This window comes from Myotis lucifugus, unplaced genomic scaffold, assembly GCF_000147115.1.
Source record: "Myotis lucifugus unplaced genomic scaffold, Myoluc2.0 scaffold_74, whole genome shotgun sequence".
Lineage (NCBI taxonomy): Eukaryota > Metazoa > Chordata > Mammalia > Chiroptera > Vespertilionidae > Myotis > Myotis lucifugus.
Window position 1 is genome coordinate 1327261 of NW_005871122.1, and position 19490 is coordinate 1346750.

At 36.2% G+C, this 19490-nt stretch overlaps 1 protein-coding gene across 2 annotated transcripts in view; it reads left to right on the forward strand.

Moving 5' to 3' along the window:
• DIAPH3 (diaphanous related formin 3) overlaps positions 1 to 19490 on the forward strand; it is a 511880-nt gene that overhangs the window by 242031 nt on the left and 250359 nt on the right. For both annotated transcript variants that reach the window (XM_006090522.3, XM_023755349.1), the window contains 3 exons: positions 2959 to 3054; positions 10973 to 11067; positions 15540 to 15641. In XM_006090522.3, the coding sequence (XP_006090584.1) occupies positions 2959 to 3054; positions 10973 to 11067; positions 15540 to 15641 (293 nt within the window). The remainder of the gene's footprint in view (positions 1 to 2958; positions 3055 to 10972; positions 11068 to 15539; positions 15642 to 19490) is intronic.

Genomic DNA, 19490 nt, shown 5'->3' on the forward strand with positions numbered 1-19490 from the left:
AGCAACCGGTTGTTCGGTTGTTCCACTGTTTGGTCTATTGCATATTAGCCTTTATATACAGGATATTCTTTTTAAATGAAAGAATAAGTAAAATAGCATATCTAAGACATGTATGAAAATTCAGCAAAGTTTCTACATTCCAGTAATAGCTAGTTGCAAAGTATAGTGGGGAAAAGTAGAATTAACCAACATCCAAATACTTAAAAATATAATTTAGATATATTTAGGACACTAAAAGTAACAATAAATATATAGGTTGTCTATGTTAAGTTGAATTATAGACACATGTCATGTTCATGATTGATAAGTTTGAAAGTTGTGAACATATCAAATCTCCCCAATCTATTTACAAATGCCTTGCAATTAAAATACAATTCAAGTGGATTCTATTTTTGGAACTTTTGAAGTACTCTAAAGTTCACATGGAAAAAAATGAGTTTGAAAAGAAGAAAATTTAGAAAGTGAAGAAAAATTTGAACAGCAAAGTAAGACATTAATTAACAGTGCTTAAGGCATAGTGATAGTAGCACAGGAGTAGGACATAGAAGCTCAGAAAAATAAGTACAGGATAAAAGTGTAATGTAAAATCAGTTGAGAAAGATTGGTGATTATTCATAAAATGATACAGAGATAGTTAATGAATATTTTGACAACTATGACATTTGATCCATATCTCACATATGTACCAAGACATATAACTATAACAGTGATGGCGAACCTATGACACGCGTGTCAGAGGTGACACGCGAACTCATTTTTTTTGGTTGATTTTTCTTTGTTAAATGGCATTTAAATATATAAAATAAATATGAAAAATATAAGTCTTTGTTTTACTATGGTTGCAAATATCAAAAAAATTCTATATGTGACACGGCACCAGAGTTAAGTTAGGGTTTTTCAAAAGGTTCGCCATCACTGAAATATAATATGCTTTTCTAATATAAAAATCATGTCATTATAATGTATCATCATGTATATATGAAAATGCTTTTTGTAGTTATTTTCTCCCAACATTAGTGATTTATTTGTACATACCTAATTAAAGACTTGACTGCATTGTTCTCTGATGGCTAGATCCTAATTTTGTATGCCTGACTTTGATTAGAAGCACTGTTCTTGGTTATAAGAAAAAAGATGACAGGATCACTTTATTGGTTGTAGCTGTTAACTTTGACTCTTAAATATTGTGCTGTATTACAGGTCATATATTGTTGTTTACCATGATGTATTCTATTATTATTATTATTATCATTATTATTATTATTTTAACAAGGAGAAAGCCTAAATGAATTTGTTCATTTTAAAACATAAACTAGGCTGAGTATCAAAATTTGACTATTTTTCAAATATTTGGAAAACAAATTGTAAACAGTCTACTATTCCAGTTTTGTTTGAGCTATATATTTAAACTAGAGGCCCGGTACATGAAATTCATGCACGGATAGGGTCCCTAGGCCTGGCCAGCAATCAAGGCAGATTGGGGCCTTCCTTCCTGCTGCTACCCAGGGCCTCCCTTCCCTGGCTGTTGGCTGGGGCCTCCCTTCTCCAGCTTCTGGCTGCTGGCTGGGGCCTCCCTTCCTTAGCTTCTGGCTGCTGGCCAGGGCCATCCTTTGTTCTGCGCTGCTCCATGGTGGTCAGTGCACATCATAGCAAGTGATTGGTCTACCAGTCGAACTCCCATGGGGGCAATTTGCATATTAGGCGCGCGCGCGCGCACACACACACACACACACACACACACACACACACACACTAGTGGCCTGGTGCACGAAATTTGTGTACAAAGGGGGCGTTCCCTCAGCCCAGCCTGCACCCTCTCTAATCGGGGACCCCTTGGGGGATGTCCGACTGCTGGTTTAGGCCCAATCCCGGCAGTGGGATATCCCTCTCGCAATCCAGGACCACTGACTTCTAACTGCTCGCCTGCCTGCCTGATCACCCCTAAACACTCGCTTGCCTACTTGATCGCCCCTAACTACTCGCCTGCCTACCTGATCGCCCCTAACTGCCTCTGCCTCGGCCCCCGCAGCTTTGTCCAGAAGGATATCCAGAAGGTCTTTCGGCTGTCCGATCTAATTAGCATATTATGCTTTTATTATTATAGATAGACTAGAGACCCGGTGCATAAAACTCATGCACTGGGTGGGGTGTCCCTCAGCCGAGCTTGCACCCTGTCCAATCTGGGACCTCTTGGGGGGATGTCTGATGCATAACTGCTCCCCTGCCGGTCCGATCGCCCCCACTGCCTCCCCTGCCAGCCCGATTTCTCCCTACTGCCCTCCCTTGCCGGCCTAGTTGCCCTCAACTGCCCTCCCATGCTGTCCATCTTTGTGGCGGCTATCATGTGATGACATGGGGGCAACCATCTTGTGACCACATTGGGGCGGCTATTTGTGACAACATAGGCATGGCCATTTTTTGACCACATGGGAGTAGCCATCTTGTGATGACATGGGTGCAGTCATCTTGTGACCACATGGGGGCGGCCATCTTGTGTGAGGGCGTGATGGTCAATTTGCACATTAACTCTTTATTATATCAGATAAACATGGTGTATCAAACATAAAATAGCTGTGTGCCTGTTTTTGTTTAGCACTTTTATAGCTAACTTCTTCACCTATCTTAAGTGTAAATCTAATTATATATTTTATAATTGTGTCTTGTATACTTGTTCAAATGAGCTAACATTCAGTGGTATTGGTTTCCATAGTGTACATTAGCTTTATTTTTCTTATTCCTGTTAGACCTTTAAATACTCTTAGTTTTTCTAGCATAAGAGCCCCTATTGCCTATCTGAAATAGTTTAGGTCTTGGGATATCTATTAATTATTTTTATAACTATGTGATTTAACAATGTCATCTTTTTTTAGATTATTTCATAATAGAAAATTCCCATCCTGCCCTTTAGCAGTTGAATGCCTTTCTGCCCCTAATGTGGATCTGTCCTTGATTTTGCAGAGAGAAGAGAAGAAGAGGATTTTGAAGAGAAGAAAGCTCTTAAAAAAAAAATTAAAGAACTTAAATTTCTTGATTCTAAAGTTGCCCAGAACCTTTGTAAGTAGAAGATTTTAATACAATTAAAATAGTAAAAGTACTAGAGGTGGTTCCTTTAAATTATTTCATTTACTTTGTAATTTATTTTTATGTTATTTTTTAATAATTTGCATAATAAATTCAGAGATAACTTTAGGTAACTTATGGTTTAAATTCTTTAAAAGATTAATGCATATTATGAAAGAAAATGAAGAAAATTGTTTAGAATGAAAATATATCTCTCATAAATGAAAAAAATGTACCCTTTAAATTATCTTTTTAAAAAAATATGTTTTTATTGATTTCAGAGAGGAAGGGAGAGGGAGAGAGAGATAGAAACATTAATGATGAGAGAGAAACATTGTTCGGCTGCCTCTTACACACCCCCTACTGGAGATTGAGCCCACAACTCCCGGCATGTGCCCTTGACAGGAATAGAACCCAGAGCCCTTCATCCACAGGCCGAGGCTCTATCCACTGAGCCAAACCGGCTAGGGCAAATTCTCTTTTTTAAGTGATGACAAATTTTTAAATAAATTTTGTGGTGGATTATTTCTTTAAACATCTGAATCTCTATTATTTGTAGTACTTGATCACACACAAAGGAGGTTGGAATATTAATGTAAATAAGGAATGATGAGTAAAATGAATTTCATTATTCCATCTGAACAGTTCAAAGCCTTTCCTCAAAGGTATTGACTGGAAATATTTTAGATTTAATTACTGGTATAGGGAACTAAGTACTTAGTATTGAATTGTCTTCCTGACCGAATTACTGTTGGAGAAGAGGGCAAATAGTTTTGCTTCTATCTCATTTCTAACTGCTGCTTTATATGCATCAAATATAGTTCTGCTTGGAACTGAGATAATACCTGTATATAATATTTTCTGATGGTGCAGGTGGGATATAATGAGGAGAGGCATGAACAATTAACATGGCTTTTAGCCTACCTTTCAGTTATTATATACCTCAAGTAAGCTTTTAGCAAGTATGAATACATTTTTTTCTTGTTGAGAGTATAAAGATCCATGCTCTTTATTAAAGAGGAAGGTAAAGCTATGTGTGCAAAAGGCAGAATTGGCATTTCTTTTGTAAAAGTTCTGGAACTCCCTTCCTTTCATAGTCACTGTGATGGAGGGCCATTCCCCCTTCTGCAGTGTAGGCTGCTGAGATCCCTGTACTGGTGCACAGACATTAATGCTTGCTAATACATAGTTTTTTATTTCTGGCCACATGTTGAGTGCTCATGCCTGCCTCTTTCAAGTTAGGTGTAGACCATGTGACTTGGCTTGCACCAATGATAGTGCATATAAAGCATCAGTTAGAAATGAGATAGAAGCAAAACTATTTGCCCTCTTCTCCAACAGTAATTCAGTCAGGAAGACAATTCAATACTAAGTACTTAGTTCTCTAGTCTTTTGTTTCACCCAGAATGCAGTCAGAATGTAGTCCATCATCCTGATAGGAGGATCATAAGTTAGAGAGCCCTGTCTTTCAGATGTGTGTGATAGACATGTAGTCTGACTTAGAAATCATTTTTTGTTTTTGTTTTGTGCTTAGACCACCACAGGTTTGGTGATTATTACTTAATGCAGACATTTCACAGAATTTCTCCCCTTAAAGGAACATCGTCTCAGTTTAAAGCATTATTAACTTGGATAATGTCAAAAAGTTTTGTGTTCTGTGAAATGAAAGAGATGGCTATTTTCTTAAAAACTGACCTGCATTAAAAATTCCTGGTCTTGACTCTATAAATAGCCTCATTATGGGTCCTGAAGAAATATTGAATGGAGTGCTTTTTAGACGGGTCAGTTACGGTAAATTAGCTTACATATTCATCTTGAAGGAGAATATGTGACTTATTGAACAGGGTTCTTTAGTATTATTTACATACTAGAGGCCTGTTGCATGAATTTATGCACAGGTGGGGTCCAGCTGGCCCGCCCTGATGGGGGCCAATAGGGGGTGGGGCCGGTGGGGGGAGGGGCTGTGGGCGGTTAGCTGGCTGGCCTGTCCCCCAATTGGGGTGGGGAGCTGATTGGGGGTGGGGCAGTCCTGGGGAGGGGCTGCAAGTGGTTGGCTGGCCAGCCCACCCCGAATCGAGGTGGGGGGTCCATTTGGGGGTGGGGCAGGCCTGGGGGAGGTGCTGCGGGAGGTTGCGAGGGGGGATCGGGGCCCAGATCAGGCAGGTTGGCTGCTGTAGTGCATGTCATAGCGACTGGTCATTCTGGTCGTTCTGCCTTTCAGTCACTAGGCTTTTACAAATTCGTGTACAGGTGGGGTCCCTCGGTCTGGCCGGTGATCAGGGCTGATCAGGCCGGCCAGCTGGGGGAGGGACCACGGGAGGTTGGCCGGCCCCGGGAAGTTGGCTGTGGGAGCGTACTGACCATCAGGGTGCTGCTCCTGCATTGAGCATCTGCCCCCTGGTGGTCAGTGCACATCATAGCTACTGGCCATTGTCCGGTCGTAATGGTTGCTTAGGCTTTTATATATATAGATAGATTACATATATACTAGTAGATTATAGAACATGTGCTAAAAAGTATTTCAAGTTTAATTGTAATAGTAATTACCTTTATGTGCTAGTGTATATTAGGCTCTTAGTTCTTACCACAGCCTACCAGATAGGTAGTAGTGTTAACATTGTAGGTAGGGAATCTGGTTGGTGTAGTACTTGAATATGATGAGTAATTTTGAAAATTTCCAATAGGTATATGTTACATATATTCCTATTTAGAGATAACAAAATTACTTTGTCATAGAATAGGATACTGTTTTGTTTGCTTCAGTTAGAAGATATGTATCCATTCATATAATTGCTAATCATGTTTTAAAGATCAAAAAGTTCAGTATTCACACTGTGTCATGTTAGGATGTAATCCATGCTAGTATTGTTCTTGCCCTCTCTGATTGCAACAAATGTCATGGTTTAAGCTTTAAGCAGCATTAGCTGCCTTTTTCAAGATTTTAATTTTTTAAAATTTTTTCTGTAATTATAGTTTGATTCACAGCTGTTTTTTTGTCTATGAAATTCAGTCTTTTGAGATACTGAATTCCGAGAAGAGAGTCTTCTGATAGTTAACAAATCTAAGGCAATTTTCATTTAGAAATCTAAGATAATTTTTTCTTAGATTTCTCTTAACTGAAATATTCTATAGAATTTTGAAAAAAGGATCCAAAATCACCCATTTATATATCTGTTTATTTAAAGGTGGGCTAAGTTCCCTGTATTTTGAGTTCATAAGGTTTTTGGCAAAGTCTCTGGGCCCAGCATAAAAGATAGAATTCCAGCCACTTGAGGATCAAGAGATGGCTCAGGAGTCCTACAAGGTTCTTATGCTTTATAGACTTTTTGGAGGGGATAGTAGAGCTGTAAAGGGAGGAACCTAGGAATCTACAAATTAACATAAAGGTTTAAATATTTATAAGGTCCCTTGCAGGAAACATGTGACTGGTTCTAAAATCTGCACACTTTACACTCCTTCACCGACTCAAAGCTTCCCACAGGGATCTGTGTAATCACATTTTGAAGGATAAGATGCATGTTAGTAAAAATATTAATTTTAATGGGTCTTTTGGAGGCTTTAATTGTGTTTCATATTATTCTCAGCAACTTTTAAACATTAAAAATAGTAAGGTCTGTGCTGTCTTCTGAATAGTGTGTTTTGTATTAGGCCATTTTCAATCCTTTTGTCTATTTTTTGCTCTTAGTTATAGTAAATGTTTTCCATAAGAGAATTTATTAATAAACTATTAAAAAACTATTTCAATTCTTCTAAATAGTGTATTTAATGTGCATGCTACTTTAATTATGGAATAATACCTGGAAGTAGTTAATGAATTGTAAATATAGAAGAAAGTAAAGGAATAAAGTATATTTATCTGCAAAGTAAATTTTGAATATCACTTGGAGTGCGGGAAACGAGTTAAGTCGGCTCGCGTGAATTGCGCGTACTCCGCGGGAGCCGTCTTTAACTCGGTTCATATAGATTTGCGGTGGAGTGCGGGAAACGTGTAAACTCGGGCCGATTGTAACTGCGTATTACCAAATATTTGTTTGTAATCCACCCTTTTGGTGGATGGAACAAAACCAAAAGACAGAGCCATCTTATATTTTGGCGGGAAATTCACCCGCACTCCAAGTGATATCATACTTTATTCATTCAATGCTTGGTTGAATGTGGGTTCCCCATTTTTGGTGTTTCTAAGGCAGGGTGTGGCATACTATGGATTTTCAGCGAAATCTTGTCTGTTGCCTGTTTTTTTGAACAAGGTTTTATTGGAACTTAGCCAGCACATTTACTTACACATTGTTTGTGGCTGCCTTTGTGCTACAGTAGCAGAGTTGAGAAGTTGTGACAGAGACTGTGTGGCTTACGAATCGTAAAATATTTACTGGCTGTCTCTCTAGAGCAGGGGTGGGTACATCTGGCCAGTGGACCTCTAAGACCCTCAAAATCACTTGGTCTGGCCCTGCCAAAGCATTAGGGGTGAGTTCATTAAGTGTTTGACCAAATATAGCAGGCTAATTTTTAATTTGATAATTTTGTGTGGTTATGATGTTATAAATATTCAAATGGCCCTTGGCAGAAAAAAGGTTCCCCTCCCCTGCTCTAGAGATGTGTGGTGGCCCCTGCTCTAAATATATACCTGTTCTGTGATGTACTAGTTTACTCTTCCACCATCAGTGCTTGAGTGTTCCCAATATATGACCTCCCAGATGCTTGATGTTTTACAAGGAGCTATCTAGTGTGGCTTTTATTATTTTTAAAATTTTATTATGTTTGAGTTTTTTTGAACCTCCCTGATCTGATGTTCTGTGTCTCTGTAATTCTGGAAAATTATCTGATATTTTCTGTTCATATATGCTCCTTTCCTATTCTTTTTGTGATTTCCTTTCCGAACTCTAAGTAGATATTTTTTAGGTATCATTACTAATCTTCTATATCTCATAACCTTGTATTTTTCCATGTCTTTATGTTACACTTTGAATAGCTTCTTTGCAGTCTTTCATGGCATATATTTTATTTTTGTTATCTAATGATGTCTCATTCATATGTTCAATTTGTGATTTCATTAGTTTTATTTATACATATGATTTCTAAAAATTCTACATTTTTCCATTAAATCTTTGTTTCTTTTTAGTAATGTCTTTTCTTCCTGCCCAGTGTTTCAAACATTTCTTTCATTTCTTTAGTTATTTTCTCTTAGGATTTCTGCTTTTCTTATTTTCAGGACAGCTCAGAAATGCATATCCTATAAGATTAAATATATATATTTTTATATCTCCCTCTCTCTTTTAAGTATCTCTCTGCCCTATTGCCTAAAATAGAAAACTATCATTTCTTTCTCCCTCAATTACTATATTATGCCTTAGAGGAATTCTGTGCTTTTGATTATTTAATGATAACTTTCTCTATATGTTGTTGTTGTTTCCATAGACTAGATTTCTTTTTAAAAAAAATATATTTTTATTGATTTTTTTTTTTTTTACAGAGAGGAAGGGAGAGGGATAGAGAGTTAGAAACATCCATGAGAGAGAAACATCGATCAGCTGTCTCCTGCACACCCCCTACTGGGGATGTGTCTGCAACTAAGGTACATGCCCTTGACTGGAATCAAACCTGGGCCCCTTCAGTCCACAGGCTGACGCTCTATTCACTGAGCCAAACTGGTCAGGACTAGACTAGATTTCTTGAGTGGAATTTACTTTTCTCAAATGGAAATCATAATTTTAAGAATCTTTATTAATCTTACAAATTTTCAATTTAGATTATGTTTTAACAATTTGTGTTCTCAGTTTTCTTACTCCTGAGGTTTAGCATGTTACATTTATTTTGGTCATTTTTTTTCTTATTCTTTTAATCGAGTTTACACACATTTTACCCATTACCCATTTTCCTCTTTGGAACTGATGGTATGCTAAATGAAGGTAAACAAGTGCTCTGTGAATTTTGAAGCAGGTTTATCTTCCCAGCTTCCTTGCTTTTTAATTGCTTTAAGTCCATTGCCATTAATGTTTTTCTCTTATGTTGTCAGATATCAATCTTTGCATATGTTTTCCATTGTTTTTTATGATTAAGAAGTCTTTCACCATAAAAGAGCTAATTTGTCATGCTAATTCTTTTAGTATCCCTTCTGTTGTTACTATTTATATTTAATTCTATAATCATATGCAACTTGTTTTGTACATGATGTTCACATTTAGATTTTATTCCCTCGCCATCAATTATTCAATTCCTCTTGAATAATAGTGATTATTAGTTATCATATTTTTGTACTTTCTAATGTCTACTATGGGGTATCATTTTATAATTTCATTAATCTCTATCTGTTATAATATAATTTAGACCCTTTATTCCATCTTGTTCTTGGGATATTAAGGATTGCACATATTCATATTTTATAGATAATTTATAGCACTATTATGCTAGACTTATGACTGTTTGATTCTGAAATGTGTGAATGAAGCTAGTGATAAAAACATAGGTGGTGCTTTTTTTTTTTTTAGCTGTAGATGCTACATGGTAACCTCAGGAATCTGAAATATAGCCTTCCTCCAAGAAAGAAGTAGATCATATTTTCTGAGTATTTATGAAAAGTAGTGTCCTTTTTTGAAAATACTTGCTGCCCTGGCCAGTGTGGCTCAGTTGGTTGAGCATTGTCCTGTGCACCAAAAGGTCCCAGGTTCTATTCCTGGTCAGGGCACATGTCCAGGATTTGGGTTTCGTCCCCAGTATAGGAGGTAACCAATAAATACCTCCCTCATACCCTTCCTCCCTTCCTCTCCTTCCCTCCCTCCTTGTCCTTCTAAAATCAATAAGAACATTAAAAAAATACTGACAAAATGATATAAGCAGTATATAAAATAAATTAGTGGGCTAGTGGTTAGCAATTCCTGAGTATGTTCAAGAAGTGACTATCACTGGAGAGAAGAAACACAAAAATAGTAGAATAGTGGGAGAACAGCACAGCATTAAATCTAATGCTGTGAAAATATTCTTATATACCTTAAAAACTTTTGAGATCATTGTGTTTTAACAATAGATATATGAGGTATCAAAAATAAAGTAAATAATAATTGGAATTCTTGGTAATAACATTATCCCATATAATTTATTTGGATAGTTTTCCATGAAAATTGTTTTCTAAAATTGGATATTTAAGTTTTAGTTACATGCAATGGCTAGTTCTCTGGCATAATGTTTGCAATATTTCTGACCAGTGAAGTATTATTATAACTTATAAAAGTATTAATGCCCTGGTTAGCAGTTTTGTTAAAATGTTTTTTCTCAGCCAGTCTGGCTGGTGTGGGTCAGTGGTTGAGTGTTGACCTATGAAGCAGGAAGTCATGGCTCCATTCCTGATCAGGGCTTGTGCTGTCGTTGCAAGCACATGCCCTAGTAGGGGGCGCATGGCAGGACTCCAATCAATGATTCTGTCTCATCATTGATGTTTCTATCTCTCTCTCCCTTTCCTTTGCTCTCTGAACTCAATAAAAATATATAAAATATTTTTTTTTCTGAACCACTTAGTAGGGCTACAAGATATACAAGCTAAAAACACACGTGTTTCTACAAATATTACACACACGTATTAGGGTTTTATGGTTCTTTTCTTTATAATGTGATATTTTATATTGAACTAAACATATTTCATTTTAGTCATTTGAAAATTGGCACCATTCCTATGTTTAGCTAATAACTAATCATTAAAAATCAACCTCGAAATCAGCATAATGATATAGGACTACCTTTAAACACTAGGTCTAAAACTGGAGAAGTATAAAATGTGCTAATGAAAGTTTCCCCCACAGTAATTTTATTAAATGTTTTTAAATCTCTCATTTTATGAATTATTTTTTTATTTTACCTATAGAACTATATCTTAAACTCTTTTCTTAATCTTACTCATTATGAACTAATTCTCTCCTTTTAGCAATCTTCCTGAGCTCTTTCCGGGTGCCATATGAAGAAATCAAAATGATGATATTGGAAGTGGATGAAACACAGTTGGCAGAATCTATGATTCAGGTAAACAAGAGGCAGAGAGCTTAAGTTCCAATATTTCATTGCAAGCTTCTCATTAAACGGAAATCTGTAAGTGAAGCAAAATTCTTAAACCAAATCATTCAACTGGAAAATCATTGCTGCATAATTAGTTTTAGCATAACTTCTGCATTGCCAGGAGATAAAACTCTGAATGCTCTTTTAACTGCAAACTAAATATAATGCTATCAAAATAATTACATTTCAATTATTTTAAATTACTGTTTTCTGAAAGTCAGGTTGTTTAATTTTACATTTTTGTTTTTGTTACAATTAAGACCAGTAATATATTCATTTAAATTTGTATAATATTTTTAGAGTGTTTTAGAGTTTTCTTAGGCTTTGGTGTCTTCTAATGTTGTATTATTATTTAATATAAGGTCGAGGGAGATTTCTTTTTATTTCAGAGTAACCTTACTGACAATCCCTACTGGGGTCATTTGTGCTCTTATACATACTACAGATAGTTTGCATAGTGTTCTGAATTCATTCAGAAGGCTGGAAGATTTTTTCAAATGATTTGTGTTCACACTATTATTTAAGGAATGCTAGTGTGGTACCAAAGTTACTTGCTGAATTCCACATAAAGTAACAATAATACATATTTAGATAGAATTTAAATTTGAAGAATCAAACCACAAATTATATAGCCAGAGGATGATATCTTTAGTTTTTACTATCTTGTATTTTACAATGGAAGGGTATTGATGTTTTAGCAGTGAAAAGAAAACAAGGATTATTTGTTAATGTCATCAAAATTATTCTAGACATTTTAATTAATCAGTAAATGGTAACCTTAGGACTTGTTCTTGCCTCTCCTCTCTTGTCTCCTAAATGTGGTGGTTCTATAATCCCATTAGTGATTTCTGCTGTGACTCTCTGAGACATAAACTACCTAATTCATCAACTCTTGTTTAAATGCTTTTTCTCTAGCAGTTTCTTTTTACTAGAACGTTGTCTTTGTTACTGTTGATTGTGTATATGCCTTGTTCTTAATTGATTCCAAGGTCCTTAAAGAAAAATTTTCTACTTAATACATGTTCATAGTTCTTATAATGCATTTGTTAAATATTTATGGAGTAGCTTTTAACTTGCTTACACGAATGGTTTGGATAATCATGTGACTTTTGTTTTGTAGAGATGAAAAAAAATTATTTGCATTGAAATTTGTACCCAAAGAACATTAAGTTCCATATAACTTATTAATATATTAGTTTCTATTACTGCTATAATAATTTTTTATTTTTACTGCTGTAACAATTTACAACAAATTTAGTGGCTTAAAATTACATGAATGTGTACTATCTTACTTTTCTATAGACCAGAAGTCTGGCCTGGGTCTTACTGTCAAGGTGTTGGCAGGCTTGACTTTCTTCCCATATAATATTTAGGGAAGACTTTGTGTGTGGGGGTTTTTAGTTGTTGTTTGTTATTTTCTTTTCCAGCTCCTCATGGCTGCCTCCTTCCTTGGCTCCTTGGCACCTTCCTTCACCTTCTAAGCCAGCAATGTTGCCTCTCTCTGTTTCTTTCTTTCATTGTTATATCTCCCTCTCACTTGGTGGTTCTGTCTCCCTGTTCCACTTGTAAAGACCTTTACGATTGCATTGAGCACATCCAGATAACCAGGATAATCTCCCTGTTTTAATGTCAGCTGAAACTAGTATTTTCAGAGGTTCTGGGGATTACATGTAGACATCTTGGGGGAGGCTGGCTCATTATTCTGCCTACCATACTTGCCTAATATAAATTTAATCTTAATGAATTTAAAATCTAAAACTTTAGTTGGAAATATGCAGAGCCTTTATATAGTCATTAAAAAATAAGACTCTCATGGCATTTGAAGTCTCATTTTTTTAATTTAAAAAATACATTTCTTACTGCCCATGTTGAACAGGGCATGGGAAGAGCATTGCTTTTTAACAATCATCGTTTGGTAGGTTTTATTCACTGTCCTGATTTCATTTTGGTGTATTTATTTATTCATACATAACAAGATGTCAGTATTGATGTCATTTTCCCACCTCATTCTTTACTCATTTACCTTTGTTCCATCAGTCTTTTATTAATTAATTTATTTAGCTGTGTGTGTGTGTGTGCACACGCGCACCCACCATGTGCAGGGCACTGTTTTAGGCTCAATCAGAAACAGACTTTACATTTTTGGAATTGATAGTGTGGCAAGGGTGATGATTACATAGTTCTATATATATAAAAGGCTAAGCAACCATCTGACTATCTGACCAGCTGACCAGCCAGTAGGTGTGCTGCGCACTGACCACAAAGGGGCAGATGCTCAACGCGGGAGCTACTGAGCTGCTGTGACTTGGCAGCGGCAGTTCTTGGGTGTTGTACCCCGGAACCAGAGACTCCTCACGGGCCTGTGCGATTCCACCTTTGGCCGTAGGTTGTTGTGGCTGGGGCACTGTCGGCCTCGAATCTGGTTTACTGCCGAGCTGCGATGAGCCACAGTGCCACCCCAGGTGCGGCTGGCCTAGGAGGGACCGCTGGAGGTTGGCTCCAGGGCAGTCCCAGTCCCACCCCACCGGCCACCTTCTAATTAATTTCCTTTCAATGTGCATGAATTCGTGCACCAGGGCATTAGTATTAAATAAAAATACAAGACAAACATAGCTGATTTACGATACATAATGTGTGAGGGGAGTGCCAGGTGTGTGTATGTATAAAGATAAGGGCACCTGAAGGTTTAATACAGGGTAGACGTGGAAAAGAGCAGAGGATTGAGTGAGTAATGTAGTGAGGGCAGTTAGTCTGGATGTAATAAAACCCTGAGCTGTGAGGGAAATGCTAGCAGTGTGTGGGCAACTGTGAAGAGTTTAGGTTGATAGGATCTTAGGATTTGTGAAGTATATTCAGAGACACAAAGCTAGGTTGGGGATGTGCTCTTACAAATCACCATAGTTTTATTACTTTGGAAAGCAAAAATACTGAAGTGAAAAATTAATACGTTTCTGACGAGAGATTAAAATTTAATTATATATTAACTAAAAATATTCAAGGGGATTGGATGGTCATTTAAAGAGTGCTGAAGAAATTTAGAAGCCTGACGTAATAAATAATTAAAATAATCCAGCTGTCAACTACAATGATTACAGGAAAATATAAATAACCAAGTCTTTTGGTCTCAGGCAGTTCTACTAGGAGAAATTTCTATTTATGTGGAAAAATCATATACTACCTGCATGTTTTTGTTGGTAGTATTAATAGTGAATATGTTTTTCAGGGATGATCTTAAATTGTGACTTTTTGTTTGTTTTTGGCCAGCCAACCAAGTTTTTATTCAAAGATACACAGTGAGTCAAAACTTGTTTTTTGATTTAACTAGTTTGATATATAATATTTTCTAACATTATTTTTAACTAATAACACCTTTGGGGATTTATTTCCCCATTAATACGTGTAGCATGTTATAGGCTTAATTTAAATTTGTACTTGAATTTGGGCTTGCACAGAATATACTGATACTATAATTTGGGATTGTGATCACCAACCACTCTTTTTTTTCTTCTTAATTTTATTATCAATATGCTAACTTGTTATAACATTATTATAGCCAATTATATTTGGACACAGAAGGATCTATATAGACTTTGTCTGAGTGATTGTGTAATCATTTAAGTTCTAACAGGGAAGCATATTTATATGTATTTCCTTGGTTTTTCTCCATTGGAGTATTTCTTTTTCCTGTGTGTGTGGCTTCGGAAAGGCTGTGCCTGGACAAGGAATCAGAATGGCCACAGGAATCTGAGGTTTTTAGACTGCAGATGACACAGGCAAAGGGCATTACAGCCACAGGCACTTAAGGATCCTTGTATGTTTTTGCTTTTATCTGCAAGGTATATCATTCTGTGTCTTCAGGGCTTTTTTCAATGTTCTTTCACATCAGAAGAATTACTTTATCTTTGTTTTTTAGGTATCTTTATTTTTATTATTAAAACCATACTCATATTGGTTAAATGTTGCAAGAACTGTCATTAAAATTCCCTTGTTTTCTTTTTGATTCTTTCCCTTGCCTTTTAGTAGCAATATGATAATTTCTTTTATTCCTGTGAGTGAAGTGTTAAAATATGTTTGACTTCGCTTGAAATTTCTGACGTTTAATTCCCTAAAGCTGAAATGTAATTGATCACATTTATCCAGGTGAGAAAGCTGTTTCTTTGGTATAGGTTGAGTTCTTCTTTCTCAATTATACAGCTAATCAAATAAACATTCAGTAGTGCTTGATTTGAATATATAATAACTCTGGATAGAGAAGAAGAAAATTGCTTTCAAGATGCAGAGAATACAGCTTAAGACTTTGCATAAAAGGGAGGTTACCTTGAAATACAACTAAAGATTAACTTTATTACTGATTTCCTTCCCAGAGTTCATTCATAAATTTACCTAGAATTCAAGAAGCACATTTGTTGAAGATATTTTCTTTTGGTTTTCATTTTCAGAACTTATTAAAGCATCTTCCTGATCAGGAGCAATTAAATTCATTGTCTCAGTTCAAGAGTGACTATAACAACTTAAGTGAACCAGAGCAGTTTGCTGTTGTGGTGAGTACTCTTAGTGTTAACTCTCTTTTGAGGGAATTTTAATTAATATTGTGGAAAACAGGGAAGAAAATGTCAAGCTTTTCTCCTCATTATTACTCACAAACTTTTAATGTCCATTTATTTTTAACCTAAGGAATTTATTGGACATTATCTTGATTTAAAATATGTATTGGAATTCTAGCCTTAAGTGAAATCCAAGGAGTCTTTAAAAAGTATATACATGATTTCACATTCTCTATTTGATGTCAAAATGTAAAATGAAAATTATGACGTATTCTAGAGTTATGTATTCCAACATATTGCAACAGTAGCTTCAGTTTCTCATTCTAATCACTCTCTCCAGTTCATCTCATATTTTAGATCTGAAATTACAAATATATTTTGTCTTGTTTTGGTTTGGTTTTTAGCAATGAGGTTGAAAAATGAATACATTTAAAAAATCTTCAAAAACTTGATAATCATCTTGTTCCAGCTTTCTATTTATAGAAGTTGGGGTCTGAAGAGGTGAGAAGACTTGCCAATGTTATATATTAGCTGTGTTGCAACTTAAAATTAAGATTTTTATCAAGCTTTTTTTCTCTTGCTCTTTTCTCCTACCATTAAATCACCATTTTGAGGTTGGTTATACTCAGTTATCATGATGATACTTTAAAATAGTATTTTATTTTTTATTATATGTTATTTTTTTTCCTTCAATTATATTATTACCAACCTCCAGGGACATGATGAATTTGCATTTGATAAAATTTTGAAAATTTGGGTTGACTACCGAAATGACTATGCCTTCATACCATATTTTGCATCTTGTAGGCATTTGCTCTTAAATTCCTTCCTGTCTCTTCATAAGTCCATTCTACTCAGCCCACCCTTTAGTGCCTCCTCCTACCTCTTGTCCCCCGAGTTCACGAAACTCTGAATAGAACACAGAATAAAAAAGGCAGGGTTTTTCCTTTCACAATCTTTTAATTATAAAACTTTCTAGTACTTAGAGTTTTGATCTTTGGCAATTATTTTGAGTATTGAATGAAAATAAAAAAAAATGTAAAATTATAATTTTGAAATATTTCCCACATACCTTAAGTCTTCAACACATAAAAATTTATATGAAAATGTCTACCTAACTAATAACTTCTGTTGCATATCTCTGAAAATATTTAAAACTATTCACATATTCTAGTGATTGTCACAGAAGAATGAACTCAAACTAGCAAATATTTTAGGTTTATTTAAAATAGCCAGGTTATGCTCTCCTTTAAAAACTAGAGTTGAAATCAAAGAGCTGTGATTTACAAGCAGTGTACTTGTAGGGTCAGATCATTAAAATAATTATATTCTCAGATACTAGTGCTAGAGGTTATAGTTTTGATTTTAAGGCAGTGATGAACCACTTTCTTTCAGGATATGTCAACTCAAACTTGACCTTGAATCTACTCATTCCATCACAGGTCATACCTGACTGCAAATGGAATTTAATGTGGAAAGAGTAATGCTGTTGAAAAGTATCTGCTATGGACAATGTGAGCAGTGCTTTATCATCTATTGATTATGACTATTCTAGAACACATTGTTTTCAGTTCTGGTTTGTGTAGTACTATCATTTTAAAATATGATTGTTTTGGTGAGGAAAGGGGAAATGCTAGTAAAGTTGGGGGAAAAAATGAAAACTATATATATATATATATATATATATCTCCTATTTAATAAAGAGGAAATATGCAAATTGACCACCACGCCGTAACGGCCAAGATGGCTGCACCCACACTGGAGGCAGGGATTCTGTAACACAAGATGGCTGAACCCACAGCGGAGGCCGAGTTCCTGTAACGAGACTTAAGGAGCAATCATCAGGGACCTGAGGCTGCATGGTGCTGGGCCGGGGCAGGGGACCTGAGGCTGCGCCTCCCGCCTGGTGGAGCTTGACAGGGGACCTCAGGCTGCGTCCCCTGCCCGGTGAAGCTTGATGGGGGACCTCAGGCTGTGCCCACTGCCTGGCAGGGCCTGACAGGGAACTTCAGGCCGTGTCCCCTGCCCGGTGGAGCTTGACAGGGGACCTCAGGCTGTGCCTTCCACCTGAGGGGCTTGACAGGGTCCTCAGGCTGCGCCCCCTGCCCCGGTCCAGGCCGGGGGACCTCAGGCCGTGCACTCGGCTCCTGGCCGGGGGACCTTAGGCTGCGCCCCCAGCCCTGGCGCCAGGCAAGGCGACAGACTGCACCCCCCACCCAGCAGGGCTTGACGGGGGTGGGGCTGGCTGGGTCTGGATCTAGCCCAGTGAAGGTGGGGCTGGGTCTGGGTCTCGCAAGATTTCAAGGAGCATATGGGTGGGCGGGGACTTGACTCTGGTTCCCATGGCGCACCCCAGACTCTGACAGGAGGAAGATTTTCATATACAGTTTACTAATTTTCTTTCATCTCTGACACTTCAATTATAGAGAAAGGGCAAATAGTAATAGTAAATATTTCCTCTAATTAATTCCCTTTTAATGTGCACAAATTTTGTGCACCGGATCACTAGTGTGTGTGTGTGTGTGTGTGTGTGTGTGTGTGTGTGTGTGTGTATATATATACTCTCTCTCTCTCTCTCTCTCTCTCTCTCTCTCTATATATATATATATATATATATATATATGTGTGTGTGTGTATATATATATATATATACACACACACATATATATACTTTATATATATAGTCAAATAGTAATGTTCTTCACCTTTGCCTTTTTCCATTTTAACTTTTTACCATTCTCAATTTATCTTCCCCTACTTCTCAACTCTTCCTTCTTCCCAAAGGAGAAGGAATCCTGCTAAAGTTCCAAACAATACTTGGGGAATACACACACAAAAAGGTGTAAAACCATGTAAAATGCCCATAGTTTTCTGTTCTCCTTTCCAGATTAAAAGCTCAACATCAAGTTGCTAATTCATTAGCGTAATATGTTTTCAATTTACCAACATTGTGTAAATAATATAATAATTTGGTGTGTTTAGAAAACTAATTATAATTATGTATATTTCCGAAAGATTCCCCTAATACCAAGTTTCATGTTTCAAGTAACAAACTTAATGAAATTATGTTGCATTATGTTATAGAAGATGGACTATTAACTTTGAGGTAATGTGAACTGCAAATTCCTATGTGACTTTTATGTATTAGAAAAACATTTACTTGTTGACTGGACCTATATTTAAAGTACTAATCATTTTCACCTGAAAAACCATCAGAGTCATAAACAAGGAATTGTCCCAGATGGATATAGCGTTTGCACCCCCAAATAGGGCCAAAGTTTGCCTTTTCATTTGTTTCACCATAGACTTGTGATTAGATCTGTTTCATTTTCAGATTCTATAGATTGATATTGTGATTTCTAGCATTGTTTTTATTTTAACAAAAATCAGTTAAAACTCTGCAGTTATATTACTTGCTGGTGTGTTTCACTATTTCTTTTATCCATTAATTTGATTCTTGTCAATTATAGATTTCACAGGTGTGTTGTATATAAACATACACTCAAATTTGATACAATAATGGATAGAGTCCCTATAGTTGTTTTCAGTATATAACCAGCTTTAATTTCATCCAAGAATTAGGCAAAAAGGTAAACAAAAAGCTATACCAGGACTTTGGCATTTGTTTATATTATTTTGTCTTTGATAGAAGTCTTACTTTGCAAAAGTAACACATCCAGAATGCTAGTAACCAGAGTCCATTAAACACCAATTAGAATATATAAGATATAACATGTAAATTAGAAATAAGGGTTTCTTATCTTTGTTTACTTTATATACAACTTTCCAGGGCTGTGTCCTACAGAATTTTATATACATACTAGAGGCCCAATGCATGAAATTTGT